Here is a 23,791-nt window from a genome sequence, read left to right as displayed (position 1 = left end):
AGTAACAATAAGTCTCACGATGGAGACGTTACTGGGTCCGCTCGACCAAATCAATGAACAACAGGAGGACTGTGACCATGACTGTGACCTGTGACCGCCTCACACAAAATGCTATACCTGCAAAATCATGTTTGTATCATGCTGCTAGGGATTGATCCTAGAATTTCATATATGTGAAGAAATTGGCTCTAACTTTATGTCATATCCTGTATGACAGTTGTCTTTGGAAATATTTATTAAAACTAAAATCCAGGGAGGTGTGGAGCTCTGGATTCAAGCACCAAAATTTCAGGAAGGAAAAATTTAAAGGCACCTTCATGTTTTGTTTGTTTTGGGCAATGTCAGTGCTTGGGCGTCACTCTTTTTGCTGCTTGGAGGACCATTAGCACCGGGGGTTCAACCTAAAGCTACCATATTCAAAGCAAGTGCTCTAATTCTTTGAGCGATAGTCTCAGCCCAGCGCTGTCATCTTTAAGTATATGATTCACACAAATTATTTATAATATTTGAACCTTATTTTTCTTATTTGGAAAGTAGGGAAAATACAATGTACTTCATAGGGTTTAATAAAATGGCACAAAAAGTACAAGAGTAACTAAGAAATCTAGAAACCACCTAAATCTGATGAATCTGACAATATCACGATGCAAAGTTGCCTGTATTTTTAAGCCCAAAGGAAGTTTTTCTGTACCTTAATCCTACATGTGATCAGTTTTATATATAAATGTATTTAAGAGCAAGATTAATTTATGGAAATAGTGATAGTTTACTCCAACTGTATGTTTTACAAGCACAAGATGTATTATATGCCAAGACTGCTATGACTATAATATAATGATACATCCTCTCAATCTGCTACAAGGCAAATTGCGATGAATTTAAGAAATTTAGTCAATGGGAAAACCCACTGAAACATTCATAAATTCTTTGAAAACTTCACCCACTTGGACATTTTAAGTGATGGCATTTGTAGCTTAAAAATATACTCTCGATTCTTCACAAATTCTGAGCTGATTTTTTGTATGTATCCACATATGCATTTATTTATTATTTGAGCTTGGAGTCACACCTGACAGTGCTTATACCCTACTCCCAGGTCTCTGCTGGGAATGAAACCAGGATCAGTGGCATACAAGTATAAATACAGAACCCCTGTACTATCTCTCTGGCCTATGGGCATATTTTAAAACAAGTAGGCAGCATAAAGCTAAAGCATCTCAAACCTTGATCATCATAGTCTTGGTATATTACATTATCTGCAAAACACAAAAAAGAGCGAATAAAACCAACATAAATAGTAAATGATTCCTTCTGTTTCATTTCTTAGCAAAAATTGTTAATAGCAATACAAAATCCTGTCCCTTTAATATTAACGTGTGATGATAGTCAGTTACAAATGCCTCTGCCCAAAGGCTATACAAGGCAAGAGTGGGCAAAACAGTTTTGTAAAATTCCTTAAAGCAACATAAAGAAGACATACAAAACTAGTGCTAACAATTAATAGCTCATTTTGTTGCAGAGTTAGGTGTAAAGGAGGTGAAATATGAAAGCATCTTGAAAATCTAATTTTGTTAACAAAGCTTATGTTAGACGCTAAAATCACTTCTTTGGTTCCTATGTAACAAAATGTCATCTGCTAATATAGCATTGCCACAATATAATTATAAAATCTACTGAGTACATTTGCTACTACCTGCATCATGTAGTATCCTTTCATCCTCAGTGCCTAAGTGTTCACCGGCATCTAAAAAAGATTTAAAAATAGACAAACTTTACCAAACTTTACAAAGTACTTTATCTTGGAAGGTAAGAGTAGGAAAAATAAATAAATATAAAAACCACATTCACTAATCAATTTCAACTCTAGAATACTTGTAGCTACATTAAGAATAAATTTTTAAAAAATCAAGCCACATGATAAAGGTAAAGGTAAAGGCCCTCCCGTTGATCGCCGATTTGCTCGAGCGGGCCCAGTAACGTCTCCATTGGAGACTTTGTTGTTACTGTGTCTGGCATATCCAATACTCTCGGTAGCTTGCCGGGCTCTCCGAGAGGGGTGGAGGAATCGAACTCGGGTCGGCCATGTTGGCCGCTTGTAAGGCGAACGCCCTACCCGCTGTGCTATCGCTCCATACTTACCTGGCAGGGGAGACACCATGATCACGAAGGTGGTTTTCCCAGGGCGAGGCTTATCCATTGCACTCCGGATGTGCTGACCCCTGCGATTTCCCCAAATGTGGGAAACTCGACTGCAAGCCACATGATACTTTTTGAAAAAAAAAATTTCCAACACCTTTCTAAAATATTTAAAATCAGGGGCAGGAAAGTAACACAAGAGGCTAGAGCAGATGCTTCTAGAAGGCCAGGTTCAAGCCTCCTGATGAACTCCTGAACACTGGGTCCCAGCACTGCTGGGGAGGACGTGGAGCACAAAGCAAATGAAATCCTAAACTAACTGTGATCTTCATATTCATAAGGTAGATACTAACACTGTTGTTTGACAAAACTGAAATGCAATAAGGTCTGATAATTAGTTCTATTAATGACAAAGATAGGAAATGACAAAATCAGAATTTAGCCCCATCTGATTCTGATATATCATATTGCTTTATTACTAAATACCAGATATTTTAAAAGATCTCTCTTCAAAAACCAGGGCAACCAAAGCTGACTTAATATTATCAAGAAATCTGGATTAAATCAGAGTGAACCATTAATCCAGGGTTAAAATGGATCTTGCGAGAGCTTCCAACAAACAAACATAACCAACCTGGATTTTCTTGTTCATACATTGCTTCGTCTACGTCCTGATTATAGTCTGGTATTGCTATAAAACAGGAAACAATTAAGAAACAATAAATATATATCCCATAAAAAGTTAGGCTTGATATCCAAAATACAAGCAGTACAGTTTCTAATATTGATAGAATCAAATCATAATGATGCTCAAATCTACAATTTGAACAAACAGGCACTGTTTTATGGTGAAAAATGAATAAGGATAATCTATAACTAAACCATGTGAGTGGAGTTGTACTTCTCACTAGTTTATGAAAATTCAATTATATTTAACAAAAAAGAAAAACAGACACAGAAAGAACAGTGCAGGCCATCCATCCCACCCAGGGTGCGAGCACACCGACTGATTGTCTTCCCCCTTCTCACTTGGCCCTGGGACCCTCAGACATAATTTCATAATTCCACTGTTTACAGATACAGGGGGCTGGAGCGATAGCACAGAGGGTAGAGCATTTGTCTTGCACGCGGTCATACCAAGAGTATCTGGCCCGCACAGCAGAGCCTGCCAAGCTCCCTGTGGCATATTTTATATGCCAAAAACAGTAACAAGTCTCACATGGAGACGTTACTGGTGCCCGCTTGAACAAATCAATGAACAAGGAGAGGACAATGCTACATACAATGCAGTGCTACAGATACAGGGAGCTGAAGCAACAGAGATCCTAGATGCCAGCCATAACATCACTTGGGCCTCAAGCACAAACACAAGGAGCTTTCACAACAGTGGAAGCTAAATGTGCTTGCTGGAGACGTATGTGTCCTTCTCAGGAAAGTTTCAGACTTTGAAAGAAGTGTGACATGTGACAAGACACATTTCTGATCTTTCACGGACTTCGTCATTTAAGTTCACAAAACATTCAATTCTGTGTCTTTTGATATCAAATCCAAGTACTGAGAACAGCACAAATGCACAAATAAAGATTCACACTTATCTATAAAAATTATGACATAGCACATTTTATGAAAGAGCATGATTATTATTTATATATGATGAAATACAGCATTTAAGTAAGCAATTATATATTTTCTTTTATGATGCTTTTTTTATAGGAAAAGACTTGTTCTAGTTAAAAATATTAAATTAAATCCCGGTGACAAAGAGCTTCCACAAGCAAGACCCAGGTATGTGGGTTCCAGGACTGAATCTCCAGGCCACATGGCAGCAGAGGACCGGGGCTGCCCCTCCCCGGGTCTCGCCCGCCCAGCAGGCTGGCTGTCATGCCCATAATTTGCCTTTGGGTGCCATCTTAGGGCACCAACAGCTCTGGTCCAGAGACTCCCAATTGAATCCCAAAATGGATTAGAGCCATAAAGAGATATCTCTAGAACCCAACCATTTACAATCTAGAAATTTACCTTTACAATTGCGGCCATGCAAGTTCTAATGATATTCACAATGAGTAATGAAAACTAAATTATCTAGCATCTGCCCCTGGCAGGTAGGCTTGAATGGTGGTGGGAAATTTCGAGTAAACATAATGCCCCAAATTAGAGAGAATTGGGGAAATTGTCTGCCAGAGAGGCAGGGTGAGGACTGGGATGGGGGTGGTGGAAAATGTGCAGTGGTGGAGGGATGGGTGTTCCATCATTGTATGGCTGAATCCCAAATGTGAAAGCTTTGTAACTCTATGTCACAGTGACACAATTTAAAAATAAAGTAATGCCCAAGTCAATCAGCTTAATCAAAGACTGAACAAATAACAGTATTCCTACATTATTAAATTAAAATCTCACCTCTGTCATCTTCTACTTGGTAACTAATTTCAGCTTTAGGGAGAAAAAAATCAAACAATATTATTATTTTCATCAAATGATATACATATATGCACATATTGTATATATATATACACACATATGTTCTATATATAATGTATATCTATTTTCTAAACCTTTATTTTGAAAGCAAATAACTTGAAATAAAAATATCAACAAAGTGCCTGCTAAAATGGTATCTTTTATGAGAGGTACACTCAGAGATGGCTCTTTGGGTCAGGGAGTTAGCTGAAGGCCCTGGAGCATGGGACAAGCCTGAACCCAACACAGGGAACAACTGCTGAGCACTGAGGCTGAGTAGTCACAAGTGTAACTGGGTGCTGCCAAACCTCCCCATCCCCAAACTCCCAAAATACCAAAGGAAATACTACTTTTAGATTTAGAAATATCTCAAACATTTCCTTATTTGATCCACTGAACAACCCTATAAGAAAGAACAAACACTATAATCTGCGGTAAAGAGAGGGGACAATTTATAACGAGTTACTGAGTGACAAAAGCTAGGCCAGGAAAGGTGCTTGCTTCTTGACTATTTCACATTTTACTACGGTGCTCTATATTCTAAACCTACCATTTCCTAAAGCAAAAGGACACTGTAAACAGATGGGAACTAGAAAAAAGGAAAGAGAAGACTTTAAGTTTGGGGAGCTTAAAGGTAAAGACGTTGATATATCAAACACATAAGGAAAAAAAGGGCTGCTTGCCACTCTCGGAACTCTTAATTTAACAGCTCTACTATTTACTTAAATTTTAGTTTTGGAGTTTTAGTAAGCAGCTTCTTTAAATGAAACCTATGCCCCATTTAAAGATTTGGTGAGAAAGGAAGGATCTTCTAAACTGTTTAAAAGTGTTTCTTCCTAACATCAATCTCTAACTCCTAATTTCAAAAACATCAAATTCCTTATGGCTGATTATTTGAAAATTTTTATAGAAGCAGCACTAGGAATACCCAAATTATGAAAAGCTATCAATTTTTTGTACCCTTTTGTCCAGAGACAGGAGAGAAAGTTATAGCAGAGAAATGTAGTAATCATTTTATCAGCATCCCTACATAGAAATTAGAAAAAAAAACATTTCCCACAGAAATCATGGCATGCATAATTTATAATATATGTTCAAAACATTCTGAGTTTATTTTTCTCACAGAAAACTTCACATTATAATTCCGTAGGTTGGTATGTACAAAACCATCACTTACCATAGTATTTCTATTTAAAAGTGCTGCTCCTTGGAATTTGGAAATATTTTTATTTATAAATTCAAAGTTGCTTGCTTCTAAGGTGGTTTTGTAATATATGTTATACATGTAACATATGTCATACCAGCTGCATTTCACCTGGTGAGTTCTGACCAGTTATTTATTTTGGGCAAGGCAACCTATTCTCTTTGCTTAGGGTGGGTCAGCTCTTTTAGAAGTTCTCATGGTGATCTTTATTACACTGAGGATTACTGGGATATCACTACATCACAGAAAATGTTGTCATAAGATATTCTAATCTCTGAATCATGGCCCTATGCTTAAACTGTCCTTCATTAATACTGAGGACTTGGTCTACTACTTATTTTGTATTGGTAGCCTTTGAATTTAATTTCTGCTTGAACCCCTTCCAAGAATCTCTGATTGAGATTCTTTGTGGCTTGTGGTGCAATGAATGCAGTTACTCTATGGTTAATTTCACACAATGTCATCAAGTTTTCCATTTCAGAAAGACTTCAAAAATTCAACTTAAACAAGGCTTTTATTTTATTTTATTTTTAATTTTTATTAGTGAAAGACCAGGAGGTACAGTTGTAGACTTACAAATTTTTGTGCTTGGGTTTCAGTTATTGTTTTTTTTATTTTATACTTATTTTAAGAATAAAATTATATTGTATTTTTTTTATGTTTTAAGTAAAATGATACTGTCTGTAGTACTGTCCTCCCATTGTTCATCAATTTGCTCGAGCGGGCCCAATAATGTCTCCATCATGAGACTTGTTGTTACTGTGTTTGGCGTATCGAATACCTCACAGGTAGCTTGTCAGGCTTTGCCGTGTGGGAGAGATACTCTCAGTAGCTTGCCGGGCTCTCCAAGAGGGGTGGAGGAATCAAACTCGGGTCAGCACATGGGCCGTGTGCAAGGCAAATGCCCTACCTGCTGTGCTATCACTCCAGCCCAAATTTTACAATCAAAAGAAAATAGTATACAAATATTATAGTATAAGCACTTTTTATCAATCAAAACATCTAATATGATATTTGGCACCATCCTAAATATTACACTAGCAAGCTATAATTGGTGATTTCTATATACTGAAAATATTTGGTCTCACTTATTGGTTTTCTTTGCCTTTGCCAAAAACTCTTGTTGTAGTGACCATCCATAAACTGAGCACAAACCAACTGTAATGTAAAACTTAAGAGACTGAAATTTAAGAATTTGGGAGCTTAAGGGATAGTATAGTGGGTAGGGTATTTGCTTTTCAGAAGTCCAACTCAGGTTCAATCCCTAGCATAACAAATGGTCCCCCAAAGCCCAGGAGTAACCCTGAGTGCAGAGTCAGGAGTAAGCCCTGAGCACTGCTGGATGTGGTCCCCAAACTTTAAAAAAAAAGTTAAGAATTCATTAGGTAAGGACTATTAAGAAAAGATGACAGAAACCTAGATGTCATAAAAACTAAACATGTACACCTAGCAAACTTTCAAATGACTCTAACACATAAAAGCACAGCAGAGCACAAAAGACGTAAACACAACATCTATATCAAAAGTAAATAATATTAACTGTTATTATCATGTAACATATGTTAAAAGTTATTATAATACTATTAGATATTATTGCCTTAATAACTCTTAACTTGCCTACTTCAAATGATACAAGGCAAATACTGTTTAAGCTGGTTATTGAAATAACCAGTTTTATTAAAAATATTGACACAGAGGTCAGCAAACAATAGTTCATTGCCAAGATCAAGCCTTCTTCCAACTCTTCAAATAAAGTTTGAATGCAACAAAGCCACATTCAGCTGTTTAGGTATAGTGCCACAATAGCAGAACTGAACAGCTGTGACAGCAATGTCTAACAGATCCTCTGTCTTTTTACAAAACCGCTTGCCAATGATTGATCCACAAAGCTAGCACTGTGTTTTACCCAATCTACTATAAAGTTCATGTTAAAACAAGAACTTAACAGTATAACATGTTAAAAAAAAAGTTTAGATTTCTTATAAAAAATACTTTACTAAACATAGTACTAGTAAAGATATAAAAGTAATAAGCTGAAGTAGCTGAAGTATTGTATTTTCTATATGAAATTAACATATCCTGAAAGGTTTGCTTTAAAGTGTTTTATTTGAAAGAACAAAAAAAATTTAATTAGGTGTTTTAAATCAAAAATGATTAGCTTCATATTTTAAGAAAATACTTCATTTCATTTGAATTTTTTTAAGTTTCAACTTTCAAATATCCTAGATCAATGTTAAAAGTTAAACACTAGTTGTACTGGTATTTAAAAGACAATCTACCATTTGCAAGGTAATTTGTACTTAAATAAAAATAAAAATTTCCTACTGTACTCTATTTTTTGTTTTTACATAATTATAATAACCAATTTCCTACTATATTTTACTCTAAAGCCAAAAATGCATTCTACCTTCATAAAAGGGTGCAGTGTCTGGGGCCTCAAAGTTATCATTTGCAGTACTCGCTCTGAGGAAATTATCTTCTGGTTCCTGTTCTCTTGTTGGTTCATCATCTTCTTGTAGCAGGACATTTCCTTGAAGGACAAGGGACAAGGGTAGATAGGTCACAGAAGCCCTTTTACCCCATGAGTCCCACCCGTCCTCTGATCACATGCCTGGATGCCCACTCTGAGCATCTGCTCTTGCTCTGGGCATGTGCTGGTCCATGAGGGGGAACAATCTCTTCTGCTGGAACCTGAACTCACCCAGGACAGACACCTCATATATTTTGTTCCCTGCATATGCTCAGCGCCTAGGGCTATGCTAAATCACAGAAAGTGATAAATACTTTATGACTAAGCAAATCCATGACTGTTACTGACTAAGCAAATCCATAATAATGAATAAACATACCTTTCCAACTAGCACTGAGCCAGAGGAAGTATCACCCTGTGATCTTTCACTGAGAATTACAGAATATTTCATGTCCCATTCTTAAATAATGTTAGTCAGATGTTCTGTGCAAAGAACACCCAGTCACCAGACTATACACCTTAGTGCTGGGTTATCCACATAAGTTCATCTACTCATGTTTAACTTTTACAGGTTGCGGAGATGCCTCTTGCCTTTGGAGATAGTTAGGATATTCTGTACTGCTCTTTGATTTTCACGTGGATAGATGTCTGACAAATAGGATTATTCCATCATAGTGTTTTTAGCTTGATAGTCTTGCTGTTAAACAATGCTTCTGACACTAACTTGTCATGGCTTCATCTAATAGAGTACATCTGTATTAACACAAATGAAAGGACTGGAACTGGACTGGCCAGTGTCGCTAACCGTTAGGATGCAGAATGTATTGTCAATGACAGTACAATCTAGGTCTATCTTTAGCAGCAGTGTGACTCTGGGCAAGTTACTTGATTACTCTGTGCCTACGATTTCGCTTCTATTAGCAAAGGAATAATAATGACCCCTACTCATAGCAATGCTGCCTGGATTAAAAGCACTTACAAAAATGCCTGGCCCACAATAAGAACTTTGATGTTAATCACACCCTCATCACGGTAATAACAATATTGTCATTTCTACTGCTAATGAACTCTTCCCTCAAAACTGAAGGATTTCAATTATACAATGATCAAACACCCATCCCTCCACCAGTGCCCATTTTCCACCACCACAGGTCCCAGTATCCCTCCCACCCCCCATCCCCCCACCCCACCTTGCTTCTGTGGCAGGGCATTCCCTTTTGTTCTCTCTCTCCTTTTGGGTGTTGTGTTTTGCAAAAGAGGCATTGAGTGGCAATCATGTCTGGTCTATAGTCTACTTTCAGCATGATGGACGGATGGGTGTTTGATCATTGTATAATTGAAACCCAAGCACAAAAATTTGTAAATCTACAAGTATACCTCACAGTGTTTCACTAATAAAAATTTTTTAAAAAATAAAAGTAGTAACCAATAAAACTTTAAACATTTTTAAAAAACTGAAGGAAGTGGAGTTGGAGTGATAGCACAGCGGGTGGAGCATTTGCCTTGCACATGGCCAACCAGGGTTCAATTCCCAGCATCCCATATGGTACCCTGAGCACCGCCAGGAGTAATTTCTGAGTGCAGGGCCAGGAGCAACCCCTGTGCATTGTTGGGTGTGACCCAAAAAGTGAAAAAAAAAAACTGCAGGAAGTTTTCTTTGCTTTACCTTTAGTGCAGTGTAATGATGCTGAAAAGTGTTACTGGATTTTGATATTCCACTTCTATCAATTAAAATATACCCTGTGTCTTCTCAAGAGAGACTGCTCTATTGCTGCTCATTCGACCAGGCTGTCTGCTACTCAGCCCAGAGGTAACCCATTATAATTCCTGTGACTATTTCTAGACTTTCTTTTTTACCATATTCTTTTAAGGTTTTCTTTTTCTGGTATTTCATCCAGTACAGTTTCACGGATTTTACATGTGTTGAATTTTGTTTTTTCAATGATCACTATTCAATGGAAGTTTGTTGTTTTCGGTAGGAAAATAATCTGAACATTGAGCTCTTAGGTTTGGTCTCCAAAGATCTATGAGTGGCAGCTCTATAATAAAAACTAAATAAATAAATGTTTCCTGACTGATTCCTAAGCACCTGGGCATTGCCATGTCATTTACAGTCATTACAGACCCTATGAAGCAGGTTCCATTACACCATTTCGAGTACTATGAAATTCATGCAACTGTGCTAAGTCACAGACCTAATGAAAGACAGCTGCAGGACCTTTACCCAGGAATGAATTCTAGAATGTGGGCAGAAACCCCTTTTGAATTGGTGGCCAGAGAGAGCGCATGTGTGGTGAGATAAGACACTAGGACCAGACAGAGAAGCACACATGCAAACACAAAACACACCAGCATTTGCCAATCGCAGAGACCCTAGCACAGAGATAGGCTAGGGAACTGAACTACAAGGAAGAGGTCAGCTGGGCTGAAACAATATCATCGTGGAGAGGAAGAGACAGGGAGTCGGTGAGGCACAGCGAGAGAAGTGTCAGACATGAGGTGTCGAGGAAAAGACTGGAAATAGGCACCCACAGAAAGTGACTGCAGTGGTGATGGCAAGAGTTGCTAGTGACAGCTGACACATTGCAGAGAGGCACAGCCAGCAGGGCCTGCTGCTCGACTGAATGTGAAGGCACTGTAGCACTGTAGCACTGTCTTCCCGTTGTTCATTGATTTGCTTGAGTGGGCATCAGTAACATCTCACAACAAATTGTGAGACTTGTTACTGTTTTTGGCATATCAAATACACCACGGGGAGCTTGCCAGGCTCTGCCATGCGGGCTGGATACTCTCAGTAGCTTGCCAGGCGCTCCAAGAGGGGCGGAGAAATCGAACCCGGGTCAGCCACGTGCAAGGCAAATGCCCTGCCCACTGTACTATTGCTCCAGCCAGAATGTGAAGGAAGAGGAAGAAATCAACGCATCCAAGGAAATCCCAAGTAACTAATAAAAACCCCAAGGCTTTTTGCTTAAGCAGCTTAAGTAGACAGGGAGAGCAAGTAACAAAAATATAGACAACAGGGGGCTGACAAGGTTGTGCAAGTGGGTCACTTGCCTAACATGCGGTCAACCTGGGTTTGATCCTGAGTTATATCAGAAATCACCACTTACCACTGTCTCTCCCCAAGTCAAACTTCTCTCAAGGAAAAAAAAAAAGTATGGGGTTCCTTCACACCATGCAAATGAAGATAAGAATTCCCTTGGATAAACCAGGGGGTGGTGGGTTAGATAAGAGCCCACCCACTGGGCTACGTATGTGCATATTTCAAAGTCTGTATTCGTGAATCTCTTAGCTGGCTCAATGGGGCAAGGGAATGGTGCAAGGCTTGAGCAAAATTGCAGGTGCTCGCTTCTTTCCTTCCTCTACCTTGGGGAGTAGAATGAGAACCACTGAAGGTCCCCCTACTTGCCTCTGATGACCCAGCTTGGATCATTTGGCTTCCCTGCCCCACTCCCATCTGCTCTCACTGTAATACACTTTCTCCAGTTCACTTTCTTATGCTAAAACTGAACACACAAGCTCCCGAAAACCTCAAAGGCCTCATAACTGCTTTCATAAAAATAGTACAGCAGGTAGGGCCCTTGACTTTTATGGAGCTGACCTGGGTTTGATCCCCAATACCCCACATAGTTCCCCATGCCCTGAGCATAGAGCCAGAAGTAAACCCTGAGTACTGCTGGGGGCAGTGGTCCCCAAAACAAAAAAATCAAACAAGAAAGTAAAAATATCACTAATATTCCACTCTCATAATTTATTCATGCCTGGCTCATCTTGACCTACGTCTGGGTCTTTTGCTTCTGGGCTTTTCTACAAGCCATGTTCACTGTTTAAAACTCTCCACACATCTGCCTTCCAGAGTACTACACCTTCCTTCAGCTACTATATCCAAAAGCTATCTCCTCCAGGAAGCAGATGCTAACTAAATTTGGTTAAGCCCTACACATTATCTTGGGCTTGTGAATTATAGCACTTATTTCATTATATTTAAATCATTTAGCTCTTGGAATGCATCTTTTCTGGTGTGAGGTTTAAGTTGGGGGGGGGGGAGGGACTGTCTATGTTAGTTTTTTAAAGATGCAGGAATGGGAAGTCTGCACTTGCTCATAACGGTCAATAGCTGCTGCTCATCTGAAGTCGCCTTCCTAGCTGATAAATCACGGGAAAAAAGGACACAGGCTTTCACACTTCAAGCAGATAGTGGCAGCAACTCTAACTCAACCCAACTTAGTCATTCAACAGGGGAGAGATAGTGGTGGGTAGGATATTTTAAATAAACACAAAATACCTTAACATAAATAAAAATCTAATTTAAGTGGTGAGAAATTATTTGTTGTTGTTTTTTTTTCCTTAGTATTTCAAATCATTAAGGAATACCAGGATATCAAGTACTTGGTCTCTTCAAATTCCTTTTGTGAACTACATTTTAAAGTGTCTGACTTTAATGTACACTGGTAGAGGGATGGGTGTTTGATCATTGTATGATTTAAACTAAAACATGAAAGTTTTGTAACTATAGCTCACAGTGACTCAATAAAAAAAAATTTTAATTAAAAAAATAGGGATGCTTCAGGAGCTGGAGTGAGAGCAAACTCAGGTTCAATTCTCAGAATCCCATACGGTCCCCTGAGCACTGCCAGGAGTAATTCATGAGTGAAAAGCCAGAAGTAACCCCTGAGCATTGAAAAGAAGGCACCTGTTTTGCATGTATGAAGCCCTGGGTTTGCTTTTCAGCACCCAAATTTTATAAAGAAAAAAAGATGAAAAATAGGATGAAAGTCTTATATTTTATTAAATATAAAATTATATTATATTAAATGTTATAATTTAATATATTAAATTTTATATTGCACTGTAGCACTGTCCTCCCGTTGTTCATCGATTTTCTCGAGTGGGCCCAGTAATGTCTCCTTTTTGAAACTTGTTACTGTGTTTGGCATATTGAATACATCATGGGTAGCTGGTCAGGCTTTGCCGTGCAGGCGAGGTACTCTCGGTAGCTTGCCGGGCTCTCCAAGAGGGGCGGACGAATCGAATTCAGGTCAGCAGTGTTGGCCACGTGCAAGACAAATGCCCTACCCACTGTGCTAGATTTTATAATTTATATTAAATTTTATATTACTTTTTATTATTACTATATTTTTATTTTGTTATTATTTTATTATTTTAAATTATTGTATAAATTATAATTATATAATTTATATAATATTTATATAATGATATTATAATAAATTTATTAATTTATATTAAATTTTATAATTTAAAAATACTGGTTTTAATATTCTTTTGCCATACTTCACATGGTATTTGTTTAGGGGCTAGAAAGAAAGATTTCAAAGCACAAGGCCAACCCTAGTTCAATGCCCCCACTCCATATGGTCCCTGAGCATAACCTGAAATGGCCCCCAATCCCTCTCAGGCTTTATTTATTAAGTAGAAAACATGTTTATTTTCCCTGTGATGATTAAAAGCTTCTTCACTTTGCTTTTGTAACCACTCTAATAAAATTTGAAAATGGACTAAATAGTCCACTATGGCTTTCTTGGTTGTGTCTTATTTTCTTCCTCCTGATGTACTACGATTATTTCACGTATCCCCTCTTCCAGGGATGCTTAATCCCAGTGGTGCAGACCTCATGATTCAGTGCTCAGGCTGGCTGTGTGGTGTTCTCAGGGCATTAGGAGAACCAGGACCTGGTGTATATTATACACAGGCTCTAGCACGTGAACTAGCTCCCCAGTTCTCACCATTTATTTGAGGTGCAATAAGTTCCTTTTCTCAAACTGGGCTAAATAAAATGTTCAAGCTTTAAACAGAATCATTTTATGTAGTCATCATATTAGTAATGCATGACAGAGAGAAATTTTAATTCATACCATGTTCTGTGGATGCTGTTTTGTGGAGGTGAGGCTGAATTTGCTCTTGTACTTCATCTTCTTTATCAAATACTTCAATATTCTGAGACTCTAAAATAGTCACAAAACATAACTAAGGAAAAAACTAGACACTGATATACAACAAGACACATGGCATCCACTGATATTCATCCAAATGAGTTGGTTAATGAACTCTACAATTTGTTCTTCTTTTCCCTTTGTTGGAAAGAAACTATACTTGGCAATACAGTATCTATTAAGATACTGAAACTGAGGTTTTTGGTTTTTTGACAGCAGAAAGTTAAGAAACTTCCCCATTATATTTCAAAAAAAGAAAACTAATTCAGGTTCAGATTTTTATTTACAAAATACCTCACAGTCAGAGCAAAATTACTTAGTTTCTAAATAATTCCTTTCATGCTAATAAATAAAACTATAAAGGACAAAGTTTTCAGAAAAAAGAAGAAAGTATAGGCAAAATGTGGAAGACGTGGCCAGAAAGATAGAGAAGCAGCTGGGATGCACACTGGTTCCATTCCCAGCACCGGATGGCCTCCTGAGCATAACTGGGCATGATCTTGGTGGTCACTGAGGAGCAAGGAGGTGGCTCTGGGGGTCCCTAAGTAATGCCACATCCTTGGACTTTGGCACTGACTTGGTCCCTGGTACTGAACCATCTAACTGGTTGGTGCAGAATCACTAGGGCTAGACCCCTGGTCCCCTGGGCACTGCCTGGAAGGCCTCTCCCCAGAATAAAAAATGTGGAAGAAGTCAGTATACATTATTGTACATGTCCAATCACTGTCTTTGTTGATAATCCAGGGAAAGAGACTCCCCGCAATCCCCACTGGTATGACAGCTAGAATGGCCAGAATGGCTGAACATTCTCAGAATTTGTCAGGAAACACAAATCAAAGACTCACTTTCTAATTGACAGTCCTCATTTGAGAGAACTGTCTGACAGTTAGACTGACTACCTCAAATAGATGTAACATGGAGAATCAAGCATCCAGAATGCCATTCCCAGGACACTGTGGTGCAGATCAGAGAATATCAGGCTTATGACCAAAGGATACAATAATCAACAGATATTACATTGATAGTGTTAAAATTTCCTAACACTGCCTATGTCCAACAATAAAATAAATGCTGCCATGTTAAACAATGTGAATGACCACAGTTAGATTTATTTAATACCGATGACAAAAAACAGAACAGGTTAATCTGAACTATGGGTAGGGAAAAGGGCATAAGAATCCATGATGCTGATCAAATGACAAAACTCCTAACGCACAAAAAGTATCTTTTGTTTCCATAAATATTTATCTTTGCACACCCCGTCCACACATTCCCACTTAATTATGAGAACCTGCCAATCTTTACTCTTCCCTCATTCATGTCAGCTTCCTAACTAGATTCCCATTTTTACACATGCTGACGGTACTATCCATAGAGAACAGAATATGTGTGACAGAAATGGAGAGTGGTACCCTCTGCCTCGCTGTTTTAACTTGCGCGGATTCATTGCCTGGAGATGAGAATCTAGAAAACACAATCTAGCTCCACATGCCTCTCCAGAATAACCCGTCAGCAGCAGTGGCTCTAAGCCCATGAGGCCACCAGGATATTTCAACTGTCCTTAACTTCATGTTGCTCCCTCCCCCCCCTCCCCCCCACAGAAGAGAGACAGGAGAAGCAGAAGTCAAAGTGTTCAAAGACTGAGAAGTCAATAAAAAAATATTGTAAATTTTTCTTTTGAAAGTATAACTAGTACAGTAAACCAGGACTGCAGTGATCATTTCTTCTTTGTTTTGTGGTCACACCTGGCAATGCTCAGGGACCACTTCAGGAGCTGCTTAGAGGACCATACGGGTACAAGGGATCAAACTTGGGTCAGCGACATGCAATTCCTACCCACTATATTATTTCGCTCACTCCAGGATTGTAGAGATCAAGAGGTGCCTTATTGTCTTGTGTTTAAATGAAACATTTGTACCTACGATTACAGGATGAGGGATAATCTCATAAGAGAAAAGCTTAAAACATAAACACGGCAAAGTCTGGAAGGCAACACTCTGACTAAAAAAAAAATATTGATTGCCAAGAAATTAAAAATGATAAGCACTGATTAGAAACCAATGGATTAAAATGATGTTTAAAATATGTAAAGAAAAGCACTGTAGCACGGTCCTCCTGTTGTTCATTGATTTGCTCGAGCGGGTACAAGTAAAATCTCACAACAAATTGTGAGACTTGTTGTTACTGTTTCTGGCATATTGAATACTGCACGGGGAGCTTGCCAGGCTCTGCCGATGTAAAGACTAATATTAACAACAACAAAAAAATTTTCTAGAGTAGAAGTAAATATAACATTTCAGGTACTAACTGTGAAACCCAAGATTTTTTATAGATTTACCTCAAGGTAAAATGTAAGCTTCTAAATTCAAGCATATATTTTTTAATATGAACTCTTTTAGTGGGGGCAGGGCAGTGAGGTTGAGCCATACCTGGTGGCGATTAGGGGTAGGTTCTGCTAGTGCTTGAGGGCACCATGTGGTGTTGAGGAACAAAATGGGGTCATCAACATACAAGGGAAGGTCTTAACCTCCTTCTGGCTTGCAAATATACATATAAAACACGTTTTTTAAAAAGTCACTCATAGAATAGTTTTAGTAATTCTACAGAAATTGGCAATGAATTTTTCTGGTATGACTTGAATAAGGAAAATCAGAGCAATACATGGATGTTAAAAAGGAGGGGAGGATCAGTGTTCATCAGTAGAGTGATAAAATCAGCAAGATGCAACTGTACTAAGGACCAGTACTTTGTGGCTAGTAAGTATATACTGTCATACCTAGCACTTCCAATAGGTGGCAAAATAAAACCAAATTTCTGAGAACTACAAAGTGAAAAATAAAAAAGTACAAATAAGCTGGAAATGATAGTTATTGATTCAAATTTCATTTATCAATTTTTTAAATTTTTTAGGATTTGTCCTCCGATGGGCCACTTTTCATGGGTGGCCCGAGATGACTTAATGGAGTGGTGAAGGCCTAACAGAGACCAGAAGTCTCAGAGCATTGCTGCCTGGGAAGTCTGCTCCAGAAAGGCTGCTGCTGCATGAAGGAGATAAGGGACCCAGCAAAGACCTTTATAAAACAGTGAGACAAAGATGATAAAAGTAGTGTGACAGCACATACTGATTTTGCTTTTAGTGTCTTATCCAAACTGGAATCAAGAGACTCCAAAACGGGCTGGAAAGATTGCTGACAATTGCTGACAATTGCTGACAACAGAGCAGGCTCAGGTTCAATCCCAGCAAGGCCTAAACCCTGAGCACTGAGAGCTGTGGCTCAAAACAAGCAAGCAAACAAAATAAATAAAATTACCAAGCTACCAAGAGGATCTTGCCCGCACGGCAAAGCCTGGCAAGCTCCCTGTGATGTATTCAATATGCCAAAAACAGTAACAAGTCTCACAATTTGTTATGAGACGTTACTGGTACCCGCTCGAGCAAATCGATGAACAACGGGAGGACAGTGCTACAGTGCTACCTCATCATCCTATAAACACTGTGAAACAAAGTCTGGGTAATATGTGATTCTAGAAAGAGCTAACGCAAGATACCTGGTAGGCTGTTCAGCCCGGTCGAGACCAGGACTTACCTCTGCTCTCAGGAATTGGCTCTTCCAGCCAAGGGTATTGTTCGGTCTCGTCTGGCAGCTCAGTTGGCTCTGAAGCAGATCTTTCTTTAAGGCCTGCATTTTTTATTCACAAAGTTAACTTGAGTTTTCTGTCTTTTTCAATTTGTTAAACCAGGAAAAATATCTCAAACACTTCAGCAAGAGGGCAAGTACATAATGAAGAGTTTTCACAATAAAATACATTAAAATATTGATAGGCTTAAAATTGAAGCAGGAAAAGTTTGCTCTCTAACTTCACAGATACCTACTTACCTATGTCATTCATTATAAATGTAAAATACAAGGAAACCCAAAAAAATCACTGTATACTCAAAAATATTATAAATGCAATTGTGCATGAATTTGCCAAGATAAGCTTAATGTGAGTTCAAGCTTCTCATGTTCTTGAATATAATAAATTCCTAAGTCTTGAACTCTGGATTCAACAATGAGACAACTAAGATGCATTTAAATTTTATTCTGTGGTGTGCATTCCATATTTTTATTTACATTGTTCTTTTTGAGATGACAGTTTTAAATGTAACAATAATACATAACCTTCTGAACACAATTCAATTGTATTTAAGAGCTAAGAAAACTCAAAAAAATGTCCATGTCTTAAGGAGAACAAAACATTACAGTAAATTGGCATACAATCTTGTTTTAACATCACATCAGTTAAAATTTATCACACTAAGTTCTTTATCTTTCATACATTATTTGTAGAACTTTAAAGCTAAACTATTTCTAGGATCTATCAATTCCATTTACCAAATCCTGGCCTCTTCATCAGCCTTCTCAGAATCTGGACCAAGAGTCATTACTAGAAGTGTGTGTGTGCATGTAAAGAGTACAGAGATGTCTTTCTAATCTTAAGCATCTTAGAAAACACTACGTGAATATGTCATAAGTCTGAGAAATCCTCATTTCGATGTCTTATACCATTCTCCACAGGCTCTTAATATTTTTTGTTGCATCTCATTTTTCTCTTATTGAGAAAAACATCTTCCTTTCTCCCTTTCACAAATCTTACAAAGGCACTGAGACAGACATACACAGGACATCACCTCATCATTTTATCCCTCTGGGTTTATTTATGATACAACTTACACAAAGCATTTACATTAGTAGATTATCAACATAGCACGATTATGTTCTACAACTACAAAGTGACCATGGCCTATTAAATAGGTTTCAAAGGAATTGTACACAAATATCATAGATTTTGACTGTAGATCAACCTCAGGGAGAAGAGAATAGAGAATGTAAACTAATAAAAACACGTATGTGAGTGCTGGGACATGACCTAAAGGAGTGCAATGCATACTTTGTATGCATGATCCCTGACATCAAAGCTCAGCACCACATAGTCCAAGCACTGGGAGGTGAAATCCCCTAAACAAAAACCAGAAGCTGCATATTTGAAATCCCAGATTTAGACTAAAATCTTCCATTGCCTTTTCTATTTAAACAATCCGTTCTTCTGTTTCTCAGTTGTAAATGAAACAAGTATAGAACCATTCTCCACAAGGACTGCTGAAAGAACAGGAGAGGTCAAGGCCCTTTAGACTCAAACTATCTTTGCAGTCTCAGCACCTGGCATTCAGTAGGTGTATAAACACCTGGCATTCAGTACGTGAATAAACACCTGGCATTCAATAGGTGCTCAATATTCACTTAAAAGACTGAACACACTCAGTGTTGTGACTTCAGAGGTTCTCTGAACTACCAAACCTTTTAAAAGTAGAGAAAGTGGCTCACGGTATGAAGGTGGGGAAGGGAGTTCATATCAATTTCCCTACTAGCATTTGTCAAAGAAATTTCTACTTGTGTTCTAGCATCCACCATTATAGTAAAACGATCTAATATGCCCAGGATATTCTTAATTGTAGCTACTGCCCCAGATGAATTATTGGACTCCCACGAAGTATCTCAATATGAGTTAAAAAATGCTATTATAGGATCATTCTTCATGAATCTCATCTGTAGCAAGTTTTAAAACTATATTTCCTAGGTTCAACTAGTAGTAAAATATTCTGCCCACCAAATATAAGCCATATTTTAACAATTCAGAAATACAATGATAAAATGCCCCAACAGCCAGCTTTCTCTAAATCAGTTGGGAGTTGCTTGTCTCTAAATTAAAACTGGGAACACATAGAAAACACTCGGATAAAATAAAAGCCCATCATGAGAAAATATTAAGCTGTTTTCTTTTCTCTGAAAAGTATTGAATTGTAAATTTACTGATATCCAGTCACAGCTATTTCCAGGAAATGAAATCAACACCAAAATTAATGAGATTATAAATGTCAAAAATCAAACCAACCGAGGATCATAATAACACATCTCATTTCCTAGATCATTACAAACTTTGAATAAAATTCAATAAAAACACATTTCACACTAATTCTTACTGCTTTGATAATCATTGCGAATTACAAATTTTATTCTAGTATTTCAAAAAGCTTTTAGCTTCTTCAACCATTTTGCTTCATAAATGTTCCTCAAAGAGCTCATAAGACCTCAGGCAAAGAAGCAAACATTAAACAAGAAAAATAATTCTATAAAATGCCAATTTACAGTCACAGGAAAGGCATTAAAATTGCACTGAGAGTTATAAGGATGCAACAGTATAAGGAATAGTCAAGATGACTTTACAAAATGACCATTTGATATTTCTGGGCCTGCATTTAAAAAAAAAATGCCAACTCAAACTGGCCTGATCAAGTAGGAAATGTCCGATCTAAAATTCAGGTCATGAGGCAGGATGTAACATTCTTAGCACTGGCTTCATCCTCAGACTGTGGCCGGAATGCCCGGTGCAAGCCCCTTTCCCCCATTCAGACAAGATGGCATTCAGAAGCAAAAGGACTATCTTGGGTTGGGTTCTGCTTCTCTCTTACTAAGCTTGAGCAAATGCTTTCTCGAAGCTCTCAGCATTCCTTTTAGTTTTAGTAGTCAAAACTGGAACCTACTCCTGAATTTGAGTCCCATCACCATGTGTGCTCCAAGATGGCCTCAACACAACGGAGCCAAGCAGTGCCACCAAGCATTATACCAGACCCCTACCTGCCATTCATGCTTAGGAAGATCCAAAATAAAACAAAACCCTGGAAATTTCTCTCCTAAATGAGCAAGAAGAACAGGTTGATCACAGCTGCCCTACAGTAATTATCAAAGGTAAAATACAGGACTGAAGCAGCAGCAATAGTCTTCAATTATTTTAGAAAACACATGAGTTCCCCCAAAATGTACCTAAAATGTACTTTTTAGATCATTGGATACAGTAGACAAAATTAAGAAAAGGGAAAAGTTAATTTATTATAAGTAAATTAAATAACAAAATTATATTTATTAAAATGCAATTTTGCCTTCAATTTTAACTACAAATGATGTAGGATCAGAGATGAATCTGTTGCTCACCATAGCCCACTATCTGCTTATGACCTTCAGTGGTACTAAACTATACCTAAGTGTAAGGGGAATGAATACCACTTTCATCCTACAAATATGCACTTGTTCAAAGAATAGTAAAATGCACAGTGCATTCACTCAACAAATATCTAGAACCTTCTAATGCAAGGCATTGTTCTACAGGCAATGAATAAACAAAACCTCACCTCCCACAGGAAGGGAACAATTTGTAAAGTAATATAGAACATTTAGATGTACACTAGATGGGGAAAGAGTATGAGGAAGAGTATGAAACTGGGAATGTCAAACCCTTGGGGAAAAAGAGCAGGAATATTTACTAATTTAATGAGGGAAAAAGCATTTACATGAAGAGATTCCCAGGGACTGCGTGACCCTGGGGAAGAGAGGTCCAGGCCAGGCAGGGAAGGCTCACTGATGTACAGATCGAACAGGTTTGAGAGCGAGAAACGTCCTGACAACCAAACTTTGTACTTTACTCTTGGTGAAAAAGCAGAACTTGCTTCTACCTAGTACATACAAACTGCTTCTTCAACGAAATCTGGGAATTATGAAAGCATATTCTGCTCCATAGTTTCCCTATACTTATCCCAAGTGCTCAGTGTTACTCCTAGCTCTGTGCTCAGGGACGGACCCCTGTCTCTGCTTTGGGGATCCTATGTGATGTCAGGGATTAGAAGCAGGGTCAGCTGTGTGCCAGGAAAACACCATAACCCCTGTATTATCCCTGTGGCTCCCCAAAAGCACTATTTCAAGTTAGCTGATCAAATATATGTCTTACTTATTCAGTGTTACACAGATTGCAGAAATTTGAACCTTATGTAAACAGAATTCCCCCAACTGTTGTGATTAATAAGGAGGCATATTCAGGACTGTTACTTTTCCAGAAATAAATCGACTAATATGTCCCAAGAATAATCTGAACAGTTGAATGGTTTAAGAAATATCAATGGGAAGTTCCAGAAAGACACACAATACTAACTGACAGTATTAATCCTCATATTGTTTCTGGTTAGTATAATCAGCAAATACAGACCTTGGTAGGTATCACAGCAGTAGCACTATATCTGAGCAAATTCTGAGATTCACAGGAACAAAAAGAGGTACTATAAACTACAGTAAGAAACATTTTAGGTCTAAGATTCTTAAAATGATCACAGATAAAAAATTAGAAATTGAGCTCCCATTTGACCGAGCAATACCACTCCTGGGAATATATCCCAGAGAGGCAAAAAAAGTATAGTCAAAGTAACATCTGCACTTGTTGTGTTCATTTCAGCACTGTTTACAATAGCTAGAATCTGGAAAAAACCTGAGTGCCCAAGAACAGATGACTGGTTAAAGAAACTTTGGTACATCTACACAATGGAGTACTATGTAGCTGTTAGAAAAGATGAAGTCATGAAATTTACATACAAGTGGTACTACATGGAAAATATCATGCTAAGCAAAATGAACCAGAAAGAGACGGATAAACATAGAAAGATTGCATTCATCTGGGGAACATTAAGTAACAAAATAGGAGACTAACACCCAAGAGTGGACGAGATTACTACCAGGAGGTTTGCTCCATGGCTTGGAAGCCAGCCACACATGCTAGGGGAAAAGGCAGCTCAGATAGAGAAGGGAGCACCAAATAAAGGGTGTTGGGAGGATCCTCCCAGGATGGGAAATACATGCTGAAAGTAGACTACAGACCAAATATGATTGCCACTCATTGCCTCTTTTGCAAACCACAACACCCCAAAGGAGAGAGAGAACAAAAGGGAATGCCCTACCACAAAGACAGGGTGGGATGGGGGGATGGGGGTGGGAGGGATACTGGGATCAGTGTTCGCGGAGAATAGGCAATGGTGGAGGGATGGGTATTCGATCACTATATAACTGAAACCTAAGCACAAAAATTTGTAAGTCTACAACTGTACCTCATGGTGTTTCACTAATAAAAATTAAAAAAAAAAAAAGACCACAGATGGTTAAGGCAGATTTCAGGAAGAGGACCATATAAGTCTCAAACAAGAAAAACGAGGTGGGGTGGGACAATGGTTCCTAAGGCCTACTTTGAAGACTGGTCGAGGGATGCCAGGAAGATGGAAAAGGTGCATATTCACTTTAACATTTTGTAATCACAAGCTGGCGTGCAGCTATCTGGATGAGGGAACCAAGAGGGCTGCTTCCGCATCCCACCTGGTAAATGCATATTTTTCAACTTGGATTCCCGGAAGTATGAAAAGGGGATAAACTGGAAACTGAGCAATACACACATATTCACCCATTTACTTTTTTCTTTATTTCCTCAGAGAAATAAATTCACCTCCCTCCCAGCACACATACACAGCAACAGGAGTGCAGTTACAAGCAACTTCCAAGTAGTTAAACTAAATTTCTAAAGAAACTGCAAAGATTTTTTTCTTTGAAGTATTTTCCTTTTTATTATTACTCAACAGTTTATATGTATATATGGAATATTTTGAAATATGTTTTATATATTTACTTTTTTTTTTTTTTTCTTTTTTTTTTTTTTTTTTTTTCC

General features: G+C 38.1%; 1 protein-coding gene and 1 pseudogene across 5 annotated transcripts in view; one reads left to right on the top strand and one right to left on the bottom strand.

The window, feature by feature from the left end:
• ASPH (aspartate beta-hydroxylase) overlaps positions 1-23,791 on the bottom strand; it is a 235,787-nt gene that overhangs the window by 150,136 nt on the left and 61,860 nt on the right. For 3 of the 5 annotated variants that reach the window (XM_056113451.1, XM_056113434.1, XM_056113466.1), the window contains 7 exons: positions 17,806-17,898; positions 14,141-14,230; positions 8,205-8,327; positions 4,534-4,566; positions 2,771-2,827; positions 1,694-1,744; positions 1,224-1,256 (listed from right to left, as the gene is read on the bottom strand). In XM_056113451.1, the coding sequence (XP_055969426.1) occupies positions 1,224-1,256; positions 1,694-1,744; positions 2,771-2,827; positions 4,534-4,566; positions 8,205-8,327; positions 14,141-14,230; positions 17,806-17,898 (480 nt within the window). The remainder of the gene's footprint in view (positions 1-1,223; positions 1,257-1,693; positions 1,745-2,770; positions 2,828-4,533; positions 4,567-8,204; positions 8,328-14,140; positions 14,231-17,805; positions 17,899-23,791) is intronic. The other 2 variants (XM_056113458.1, XM_056113443.1) reach the window with 2 other exon arrangements.
• Positions 2,132-2,257, top strand: LOC130023375 (uncharacterized; annotated as a pseudogene).

The sequence above is a fragment of the Sorex fumeus genome, unplaced genomic scaffold (assembly GCF_029834395.1).
Source record: "Sorex fumeus unplaced genomic scaffold, SorFum_2.1 ptg000002l, whole genome shotgun sequence".
Taxonomy (NCBI): Eukaryota; Metazoa; Chordata; class Mammalia; order Eulipotyphla; family Soricidae; genus Sorex; species Sorex fumeus.
The sequence above is the reverse complement of the archived record's forward strand: the minus strand, read 5'-3'. Positions and strand labels throughout refer to the sequence as shown.